This window comes from Bombus impatiens, unplaced genomic scaffold (assembly GCF_000188095.3).
Source record: "Bombus impatiens unplaced genomic scaffold, BIMP_2.2 scf_0217, whole genome shotgun sequence".
Taxonomy (NCBI): domain Eukaryota; kingdom Metazoa; phylum Arthropoda; class Insecta; order Hymenoptera; family Apidae; genus Bombus; species Bombus impatiens.
In genome coordinates this window covers 2269738-2281983 of record NT_176636.1, presented here as the reverse complement: position 1 = coordinate 2281983, position 12246 = coordinate 2269738, and the positions used below count along the sequence as shown (strand labels likewise).

Here is a 12246-nt window from a genome sequence, read left to right as displayed (position 1 = left end):
GCGTCCGCGTCCCCCCTGTGTCCACCGGGTGTTAGACTAGGGCTACGCCTCCTTTTCTCTTGTAAGCCGTTCACCATGTTCTCTATGGATTTTAGTTCACCCGCTGAACTGCCGCCCGACGTTAGGCCAGCCGTTGGTGTGGGAGAGCTAGTTGGAGGCCTTGGAGGTGGAGACCTTGGGCTGAGTGTCCTACTACCAGGGGTGACAGTTTCGAACGCGGATCCGTGTGACGGTGCTGGTAAGGTATACGGCGCGAATCGATGTCCTTTTAGTTGATGTAGAGGACTGGCCAGGGGGTGAGGATAGTGAGCGAACAAGGCTGGGTGCTGGGACGCAGCTAAAGCCAGTTGCGCGTTGAACAACATGCCTGGAGTGACTCCACCATGGATTCCCAGGGGACTGGGTGGTATTAGAGGCCCTGGACCTGGGTATAACCCAGGTACCGGTGGATAGAGGTACGGTAACAGGGGCGGATGAAGCGGTGGACCAACCGATACGTCCGGTCGAGGCCCTTCTGAACCCGTTGGGCCTGGTCCACCGCCGCTCTCGGAACCCGATGACTCGCTACCCTCCCCTCTTTCGCTTGTTCGATCGTCCCTCTCGCGAGAGTGTTCGCGCTCGCGTTGATGATGCGCTGGATGGGGTGTATCGGGTCCCACGACGTCTAGAAGTTTGTCCTCGTCATCTAAGAGGTCGTTAACCGAATTGGAAGAACGACGCTTCTCGGGGGATGCTGGCCCACCTGCTGTTAGACGGGAACCGCCTCCTGACACTGTCAACAGCGCCTGCCTTCTGCAACAACGACGCGGAGTTAGCAATCTTTTAGGGCTCGTTGGGATGTTTTCTTTTAATGGATTATTTTTTTAGGAAGGGTTAGCTTCATGGAAAGCTTTTTGGATTTTTTTAGTTACAGGAGGTTAGATTCATAGAATTTTTGGAAATCAGACGGTTATCATAGTTAGCCTTCAATTAGTTTGGTACAGGCCAAATAGTTGACAGACGAAATAAATTTTCTTCCACGTTTTTTCCTATTTTTCTGGCTAGTGTATTACTTTAATATCATTACCATACAGGGACAATTGGCCAAGTTTCTTATTAATTTATTCTTTAGTTAGTTAGCAGCGCGTATTTATCAGCAATTTGCATCACATTAGTTGAATACTACTTTAGTAATTCATTGTCAGAAGCATTATTGCATGAAGTGTAGAGAATATTGATCCGAGGTCTTTTATTAACGTTGAAAGTCATGTTATATGTTATAAAAAGAAGAGTTGTAACAATAAATTTTTACAGATTAGACTGTGAAAATAGAAGGATCGATTTTATGAAATATTTTACAACTATTTCTATTCAATTAAAAATTCTATATATTTTAAACTGTTACATTTTTTTTTTTTTAGAGTCCAAAGGGTATTATAAATATTATTCCAGCGATATTTAAGGTAAATTCGTTGTATGTCAAAAATGTAACAATTATCGGTTTAGTAGATGCAATCATTTGAAATTCACCCTTTAATCGAGGTGTTTCGCACCTGTGGCAAATTACAGGCGTTTTAGCCGTCGCGTGTGATCGCTGTAGCGACACTCATACGGCTGTTGCTGGCAAGCGTGCGTCTAAAATGTGTATTGATCGTGTGTTGTATGTATGACGTGTCAGTAGATCGATTATATTGGACCAAGTTTGTGCAATAAAAGGCTATGTTTTAATTTTAATGCAACACAAAATGTTCGATGCTTCGAAAGTACAGTTTCAGTAAAATTATAATCAGACATGTAAATTCATCTTAATTGTAGTGAAACTTAAATTTTTTCAATTTTTTCAAATCGGTTGCTCGAAAAAGAATCTTATTTATAATTTTTCTTTCTAATTTTTAATTATAACTTTGTGTTTATACTTTCGAAATAATAGATACGTTTAATTGTATCTTATTATTTTCATTTCAAATTCTTTGATAGTTTCGACATATCGTGATATACGAAGCAATTTATTTTTAAACAATGACACGCTTCAATTTTCGAAGCAATTCCCCTCGAAAACCCTGGCGAATCCAATTTTCAAACCAATTTATCCTAAGAAACTTGACGATTTCGGGTTGAAAACCAATTTACCCCAAAAACCGCCGTTGCTCGACACTCAAATCGACCTATCTGCGCGCCTATTCCAAATCTCAATTACTCGAACGACGTAACTGGAAAATTTTATCAGTCGACTGATGTGAAACGAGTCGTCTGGAAAATTTAGGACAGCTCGCGCCAATTATTATTTCCAACAATAATAAAACAATAAGCGTAAAGTATTCTAAACAAAAATAGAAAGCATACAAACTTGAAATATCTATGAGCTTAATGTCTCTCAGACAGAATTTCCTATTTATCTCATTAACACTAATATTACTCTATAAAAACACTCTTAACAATTCTCACAAATTTCGAATCACACTACCCACTTACTTACCCTACACACACGTAACCAACAAATTGACAGAGCCAAATACTCTAAACCACATTCTCCTAATATTAGTTTCAAGCACACTAGATAATTTGAAATTTCACATTGTATCGCGTCTTTCCGCCAAATGCCAACAGGTACGATAAAGTCTTTTTTAAGCGATCATCATGCAAATCAGCGTTTTTTAACAAACACGTTTCGGGAACGTAAGTATCGTGTAAGACTCGGCTTGAGCCGCTCGAGAGCCGGACGTAACGAGAGGCTCACCGATGCCTTAATGCCGCGTAATGCGATCAATGCACCGACACAGCCGTGGCAAAACGTCGACAAGGCTTGAAACAGAGAGCAACCGAGTCGATGGACAACGTGAACACGATCGAGAGAAAGAAGGAGAAACATTAGCGAGTACATTGTCGGTGTACTGGATGAATCCGTGAGCGTGGAAAGGGTGTTACGCTACTACGGTTCTCCGGTTTCCGACGCGCTTAAGTGCAAAAACACGTTAAAATCAATAGTTTGCGTGGACGACACGGGATTTAGTAAGCGAGCTGTACTCTCTTTTCTTTCCCTCATCCCTATGGTCTTCGATGGTGGAACGATCTGAAAGATCGAGAAGGGGAGCTTTCCACAGACTTGGAACAGATCCACGATATTTACTTTTACCCGGAGTCGAGGGCGACATTTTAGGGTGAGATTAGGAGAGTGATTTGTATCCTTTGACGATGGTTTGGGATAGTTTGCGAAGAAATTTTCAGACGCGTGTGAGAATTTATTGATTAAACGATTGAGAAATGATTAACCTCCGCCCTATTTCGTAAGTATCGGAAGATGTGGTGGTTTGATATATAATTTCTCGAATTTGTAATGATCGAGATTTTGGTGATTTAACGAACGATTTATATCGTTTCAGATGGCTTTCTTGAGACTAAAAAACAGAGGAATGTTTGATTTACATCCCCGTTTAGAAGCATTAGCTGACGATTGCAACGTTGAACTTGCAAACGAGAAAATAATAATTTAATAAATAGTAATTTCCATTTTTGACAATTCTCCTTTCTCTTTTTCTTCTTCCTTCTTTCTTCCTTTTTCTCCGAAATTTCTACAATTTCTCACGTCATAGCAATTCGAAGATCGAGTATACTTATGGAGTAGTTACTTAATAGTTTCTCGTTTCCTATTCTAATCTTCGCTTAAGCATCTGTGCATCAGCATTGCGATTCAACGGCTGACAAATCGCAAGATTATCCGCGGAATACGCGCGTCTCCTCGACCGATCTTGCTGTTACTTGCACACGCAAGTAGGATGAAGCAGGTAATTGGATTCACTATGTGTGCTTCTGTTGTGCACGCGGTCGTTCCAATTTCCAACTAGTTCACGCCTTGTACTCGTGATTTCAATGTTCTTATCATTCCAAATACCTTCTTACATCTGTCTCACCATAATCTCACGGTAAACCATGAAACAAACAACAATTTCACCCTGCGATATCCACAAATTCGTGTTTTGACGAGCAAAAAGAAACTCGCGAAGGAACGTACAGATTTCTTTCTCTAAATATTAAATCTACGATATTTTCTACATCTTCTCACATTATCCATTCTACGTTTAACACAGACTTCTTGATCCCTTCAACATAAACCTAAAGCAACTCCTATCACTCGCACCCCTCTAAATATTACAATACACTATACTTCTTTATATTTCTTTGCGTATGATCATTATAATACTTCTTTAACCCTTTGCCAAAAACCCAAAGCAACTTTTATCACTTGCACCCTCTCGATAATCCCTTAATGAAAACGCAACGCCTACAAAGAATCCCACTAATCCTCCTAACCTAACCACCAAACTGCTAGCACCCCCAGCAGCCCTTTTTCTTAAACCGCGATTACGAGACGAAGGGTGAGGTTGACTTCGTTAGAGGGAAAGAACGAGTCAAAGGTGGCGCATAATTTCACCATAATTACCCAGGTCGCCGATCGAGTGTCTGTGATCGCCTGATCGAACGTTCAGACGGAATAATGAAAAAATCCAGCAGCCCCGGGGTTTTGCCTTTGACGTTCGGCCTTTGGTGTATCGGTGTCATCCCACCCCAAAGATCGTGTCATCGTCGAGGATTTATAATCAACCCCTCGAAGCTTGCTGGGCCCTCGTTTTTGTGTTTCCACCACCACGTAGCCACCCCCGTGGAACAGCTTCGGTTCTCTCGTTGCGCACACCCCCGCTGATACCCTATGAAATTCTGTCAAGGCTCGATGATTCCCGTCTTCTTAATGGATCGTTGACGGTGAAAACGTCTTTCTCACGCTACACGTATATATATAGATGCGCTCTTCTTTTTTCCTGAGATATTGTCAGGATCGCGGAAGGGGGTAAGGGGATGACGACGATACGATGACGGTTGGATATCAGGGGAATCATTATTATTTCCTATCACTCGAAAACACACGAGGGCGCGGGATTCGAGTGGCCGTTTCAGCCACGATGGTTCTGAATGCTAGCTGACGTATCGCGGAATTTCAGTTTGGAGCTGTTTGGGGTGTGATAGAAGAAGGAGCACGGGGGTTTTAGGTTTTCACTATGTTGATTGTTTTAAGTGTTTGCTGGCAAGTGGAGTTTCATGCTGATGGCACTTTTCATTGGTTTATCGATTATGTACTTTGATGATCCTTCACCATATTTTTTCATATTGTTTCGTTCATTGTGTGTTGCCATGGTTATTTATTATGTAATATTTTATCTGGTTTTTCAACGTTTCTTTGCAAACGAAGCTCTATGCTGGAGGGATTATCTTATTGGTTTCACGATCGGAGAAATTATAGTCAGTTGGAAAACTGGTTTGTACATCGAAGAAATATCATGACAATGGGTAATTAGAAGAATTCGTTCGTAGATACAAAGCTTCTTCGATATTAATACAAATTCTAATCATCTCAGTTTCAGAAACAGAAGATTCAAAATCTAAAGTCTTTTGGATACTCTTAGACCACTTCGCCTTGTATTTACAGAAAAGTAGAAGATACGACGTTTATACGATAGTTCTTTACATTTCAAAAATTAGCAGCCAGTTTGTAAGATTCATCTTCAATATCATTATCGAAGTGTCGAACCAAGTTTAGTTTAAAAATACAATAGTAAATAATTTACTGACAGAAGCGACTGAACAATACACTGCATCTGGCGACTTAGGTTCGAAGGAAGCTTCATAAATTTACAACCTCATCCCAATGTGATTCACAATCGTTACAAACGATTCGTAATTCGTGCTACAACTATACCTGAGCATGACGGTCTCTAAGATTCGAGGATTACGTCGATAGTGTCGCGTAAACGCAACAAATGGCGAGGCGTGGCGATTAATAACGCGAAGCCAACGTGGAAACGTGGCCGCGGACAGATTGATTCTTCGTGAGGCACGATACGATCGTTCCGGCGCGCGCCTTGATAAATGACGTGACAACGAGCCACGCCGGGGCCAGTGCTGCCCTTTTTTTTTTATCTCCTCCTTCGCTTCGTTCTTTTCCCCTCCTTTTTTACACGAGGAAAATATTTCTTTTTAACCGGCATGACGAATCGACTGGCCACGCTCGAGCAGCGTTCCGCGCCTCACGACTACTCGCAACTTAAAAACTTAATGAAATAACGTGGCCGAACTCGCCGACACTAGGCACGCGATTATACCAAATCTGTCCAGTCATCGTGGCTTCTTTTTTAGTTGAGGGAAAATTTGACGATCGACTTAATCGAGATCCAACAAAGAAGATTATCGAGGTTAATATTAGGGCCCCATTTTTAAGGATTCGCCCTTCACTGTATGGGCATTATGGCGCAGGATGGCGTTCATACACGCGAAAATCAAAATGATATACAGATGACGATATGTCTAGAGAGACGAGAGTATTCGTTGAAAGAAATGATTCGAACTATTTCATTTGTTATAATCTAATTACGTTCGTAGATACGTAAACGAGGTTCGACGATATGATCATTTTGCCTTTGAAACTACTTAAATTCCCTGATTTGCTCAAATTGCCCGTGATCTTTAATTTGAATCACTTAGTTTTGAAAAGAACGAACGTTCAACACAACCATCGACTCGTCTGACCATTTTAAATTAACAATTTTTTAATCATGTTACTTTGCATGGTATCACTGTATAATCCGAAAGTTTTGTAATTTTCGAGAAAGAAAGCAGTCGATTAATACAAACTACGTCGTGTGTTTTAAGAATGTCATGTCTGAAACCAGGTGTTCCTGCTCCGTCTAATATGTGTAACGATTAGACTGGGGACATTTATGCAGGTTCATATCTTTGAGAGTAAAATTAAAAACGTAGAACGCCGATAGACAATTATTTCACTTGCCAAATATTATACTTTGGATACCTCGTCTACCTTTTCATGTCATGTGCATCCTGCGCAAATTTTGTACTTGCGAAGTTTCTACAAACGCGAAAAACTCCGCATGAAAACTCCAACAACGATTTCTACGTTTCTTTATCGCGACGAGAAAAGTGGCAGCGACGTATCGATACGGAGGATGTTTAAACCATAAGCAGGGAAAAAGGATCGAGAAAGGGAATAACGAAAAGAAAGAGGAAGGAAAATAAAGCAGGAGGCCTTGTACGCCGGAAGTAGTCCGCCCCACTACGAAAACCGGCCTTTATGCGCCAGTTACTGGCTGTAGCGACGATATAAAATTCAAAGCCACCAAGTAGCACCCTCCACGCTAACGACAGCGCCGCCCCTGAGCATCAGTATGCTAATCCGATGATTGGCTATGTTCCAACCCCGTCCGCTTCTCCTTCTCTCCCTCTCTCTTTCCCTTTCTAACCAGCGTGGCTCCATCTCCCGGTTCTCTGCGGCTTCCTGATGGGATCCGACCACCCTTAACCGAAACCATAAGCCAAAACTAACCCTTATTCTAATTAGGCGGCGCCACGACGCGCCCCCCTGCTTTGCATATTTTCTCGATTAACCTCGCCCTTTCTTTATCCGGCCGGTGCGTCGGGCGTCGCTTCAATTTCCGCGGAATTTCCTCCGTACTCTGCCCTCCTCCCGTGGTTTTTCCCATCGTCAATCCCACCTCCACCCTGCAGGGCACTTATCTAAGGAACCGTTGAAACCAGCGGCCGCTTCCGAGTATATTTTACTCGGGTTCTACGTTTGGGAAATAAACCGAAATTCGATGGCTTCAGGCTAATCGTCTTTTTTCTTGCGGGGGTGTTTTTTTTTTTAACGACGTTAGATTATTTCTGTAAAAGAACGTTTATTAAGTTTGAAGGAAGAATTTCTTTTCCTTCATTCGTATTTCGTATTCCACGTTCTGTTCGCTCTGTCTTCTTTTATATTTATTATACTATAATATTTTTACAACGTATAATCTACCTTATCTCACTGTATTTCTATTCTATTTTGTATCTCGAAATTTCCTTAATTCGACTGCAACAGAATTAAATAGAAAAACGTGAAAATCATAGACCTATTATCTCTATGGTAATAAAAATGTCATATACCTTACGCTTTATTCTTCTAATTCGATCCTATAATAATTAGAAAGAAAGACAACGACCCATTCTTCATCAAAAAATCACCCAGCACCCAAAAATCCAACTGTATTAATTATTAATTATTCTCTTGATTCGATTCTAAAATAATGATGAAGAAAGGTAACAAAGACTCATCCAGCACTCAAAAAACCAAGCTCTCGTATTAATATACAGTGTACCTTAGCCGAATTCTAAACTAATCGAACACACTAAAAAATCACGTGTCACTGAAATTCGCCGCAACCCTAAAGCCAAGCTGTGGACTCAATTAAATTCCCATAAACCACCCCAAAGTCCGTCTAGTTGGTCCGTTCCTCAAGGTCCTCAGTGACGATACCTGAACGTCCCGTAGACGACAAATTGACGAAGCTTTGACTCGCGTGTAGCAAGGATTAGCGAGGTTAACGAAGCTGGCACGAGGTTTATATGCATAGAGCGACTTAACCTCGTCAAGATCCACTCGAGGGCCAACAGAAGCCCCCCGGATGAAATTGAAACGGGTCCGAGTATACGCGACCCTCGCTTATATAAGCTCGTAAAGCCGCGATATTGAATACAAATGGACGATACCAGGGTGCAAATGAGCCCCGGTGGAAGCAACCCCCGGCCCTGGGGGCTGACCCCGAGCCCTGATCCGTTCAGCTTAATAGCGAGAACCGAGGGGAGAGCATGGTAAGCTCGACGATCAATTAGGTCCATCTAGAAGACAGGATCTGGAATTGCTTTTTGTTCGATAGGGTTACGATCCGGAGAGAGGGTGGACCATTACGCGGTTGCCCCTTTCAGCTGGTTTCTAAAGGACGATTTTTTAGTTTCTGTTCTTTAGTGCGAGAAAATTAGAGTTTTCTAATTTTTGTGAATTTTTATCCACTATAAATTCGTTTGTTCCTTTCTACAGAGGCCTTGAAAATATTTATCGATGATAATTTCGATACAGGGAATTAAAATCAGAGCTGTTTCTGTAGGTTAATGGCTTTGGTAAAATATCTATATTTTATATTATTTTCTTTATGATTCTATTATTAAAATATAATAATTTGTGGTTGGTTAATTGGAATTGGATTTTTACCAAGGATTTCATCTTCTGACAATGACATCATTAAAATAGTAAACTGAACCAAAATATTTGAGAACTTTAAGCAACAAGTTTTATTTTTTCTACTTTAATGAAATTTTGAAAGCGATACTCACTTTTTCTCGCGCTTCCCCGCCCCCGTGTCCCGAAATCCCTTCGCGAACGGGTTATTGTCGATCTTCAGCTGGGTGATCTGCAACAAAAGGGAATTACAATGCTACGGCATTTCGTTAATGAGATATCGACATTTGCGAGTAACACAAAACCGAGAATAATTAATCGAATACGCTGTCAGTGTTGGACAAAGGCCTCATTAACAAACATCCCTGCAAGAGATCATTTCGACAACACTGTTACACATCTCTATACATTTTGCTTAAATAAATGGAAACTCTGTTTCCACAATGTCTTCAACAATTCATTTCACATATTACGTTAAATTATGATAAAGCAGATTTAAAAATTTAAAGCAAATATCTTCATTCTATTATCTTAATTTCTATAATTCCTACAAATAATATCGTACAATATCTTACAATTCTTCTAAATAATAAACACCAAAATGTAAAATAAAAATCCTGACCCTATGAAACAAACCTATTGTTCATAATCACGTCCGATTTCCGTAACAGATACATTGCAAAATTTCAACAAAATATCTTCAACCTATTAGCCCAATATTGTTCGTCGTCCCTTTAATTTATGTAAATAGTACAGCTTTTCCTTCGATAACGAATATAATAACGAAATTTCAACAACGAAATACGTAAAATTTGCAGCCAGATATGAATTAAACGCAATTTTTTAAATAAAATATGAATTTATATAATGAGATTTTACGTTCCGATTGCTTTCACACATACATTATACCACATTTTGCAAAGAGTTGAAAACGAATCTTAAGGAATACTAAAAAATTCAGTAAACGTTTAAAAAATAAAAGAGCATAGTAGTTGCCACTTATGCATTCTTATTAGAAAAACACAAATCTCTTCGATCGACGTTGAAAACTTAGCCGAAAGTTTCCAAAGAATAAAATCACACTGAGAAAAGAAAATTCCGCCGGGGATCAGCGGGATGGATGGACAATTTTTTCGTTGGTCCAGATTCGGTTAATTAAAATCGCCTTTGGCGCGTAGAATGGCCAGATGGTTCCCGGAAGCTGCTTGCTTCCCGGTACGCGTTATTCTTGATTCTTGCGCGCGGGCGCAAAAGGGGCCCCTTGTCCGTATTTTTCGTCGCGCGATTCTTCCCTCTGCCGTTATCGCCTCTGTTTCCCGGTATCTCCTGCTTGCCAGAAGAAAGATATCGCCTATGTGGATCTTTTCGAGTGGCCTGGCCCTTCTGAGTTTCTCGAAACCCGGCTGATCTCGCCGGTTGTTTCGTGGGATCGTCGATTCCTCGTAACTTGGACCGATCGTTGCGGTATTTGATTATTGAAAAAGAGTTCTGGGAAAGAACGATCGCGTACAGAGGGTGGGACAATGGATGTCGAAACGATTACGGTGGACTGATGGTAGAAGTTATTGGAAATAACGGGGCTATGTGAATAACCTGGAGATAAGGCTGTGATAACGTATCTTTCTCCTTTGGCTTGCGAACGAATTTCTTATAGAAATTAAAGAAGAATGAATAATATTCAGTTTCGACAGAGCAACAATGTTTTCTTAGGTTATAGAATTTATTTGTAAAAATATATTTGTCAAAATTGGAGGCTGGAGACTGGATGGAACGACGCTTATGCTAGATTTATCTTTTTACGAATATAATCAAAATGAACATGTATGCAGAGATTTGTTTTATCTGCTAGATATTGCGACGAGTATTATGCTTTGAACATTTTATGCATCTTTACGTACTGTGCTTTCTATGCTTATTTCTACGGATTTGGATTTTTTTTTTTAAATTAATAAATTAGATTGCATGAGAACATCTTCTTACTTCTTAAAATGTACCTAATTATTATAGAAATCAAAACGTTTGAATAATATATTTTCCTACAAAAACCTTTATCCTAAATTCTGGAACTACTCGGATAGGGTTAAAGGCGATGTCAAGGTTTGTTTGATTTTTAGGTGACACCGTGATCGTACATTGAATTGCCAAAGGGTTGATAAAGATTAAAAAGCAATGTAATTTGTAACTGGAATATTCTTTACTCTAATTGACGCAACCCCGAATTCGCCGATTAATTCTTTGCTTTGTTTTTCGCCGTAATTTCGCGAACAAACGATTGGAAGCTTGTTAATTAAATTGTCGAGGTTGGGCTGCAACCCGACCGTTAATTACAACATTTTCTTTAATTAATTTAATTAATTCGATACCCGGCCCTACCGGCTCGGTCCTAAACTTCGATAATTAATATGCAAAGGTAATGGCTCGATAATAAATTTCCAATAAAGAAACGGATAACGCTGTTACACTCAATCACCTTTGCACACACGAATAATGAGACTAAATATTAATTGACATGTTAATCAACTATTCTACGAAAAACATCTCTCCAATGCCTATTACGATTTCCTCTTCATCTCTCAAGATACGTCAACTATTTAAAGTTTCCCGCGTTTTTATCATCATCATGTTCCCCTATAACCTTCAATTATGAATCTATCCGTAACATTAAAAAAAAAAAAACTAGTACTAAAATTTCCTACATAATTTACCTTATTCACTATTTCGTTTTAAAAACAGAGGATAGTTATGCAAATTCATAATTTTTCATATCATATTCATATTTCTATGATAAATAATAGCAGTTTCGCCAAATATTCCAACGTTAACTTGCGTGTTTTCTATATCTTTCTATTTTACCCAAGTCTCGCGTATCTTCGCACCTTCAAACTCTCTACAAATGCACAGAAACTCTACGTATAAGCTCCTCTACCCCGCAAGCTCCTCAATAAAAGCCGCGATCGATCCCCGAAACTCCTGTCTATAGAAGCGAAACTAAAAAAGAGAAAAAGAAAAATCCCTATAAACCTGAGAAAGTCTCCAGACGACAATTTCCACCTGGAAACTTTTCTGCGTGGTAGAGACGAGCAAAAGAGACTGAAATCGAACAAAACCGTCGTCTCGACAAAAGGCCAGAGTCGATCAGAGAGTTCGTCGAGACCAGCTAGACTAACGAGTTTTCCCCTAGCGTTTTCGCAGACTCGATCGAGTCTGCCGCT

The 12246-nt window shown here is 40.1% G+C and overlaps 1 protein-coding gene across 1 annotated transcript in view; it reads right to left on the bottom strand.

The window, feature by feature from the left end:
* LOC100740497 (optomotor-blind protein) overlaps nucleotides 1–12246 on the bottom strand; it is a 186882-nt gene that overhangs the window by 17783 nt on the left and 156853 nt on the right. Inside the window, exons 6-7 of the mRNA XM_033319790.1 lie at nucleotides 9190–9266; nucleotides 3–792 (exon numbers count right to left, since the gene is read on the bottom strand). Of these exons, the coding sequence (XP_033175681.1) occupies nucleotides 3–792; nucleotides 9190–9266 (867 nt within the window). The remainder of the gene's footprint in view (nucleotides 1–2; nucleotides 793–9189; nucleotides 9267–12246) is intronic.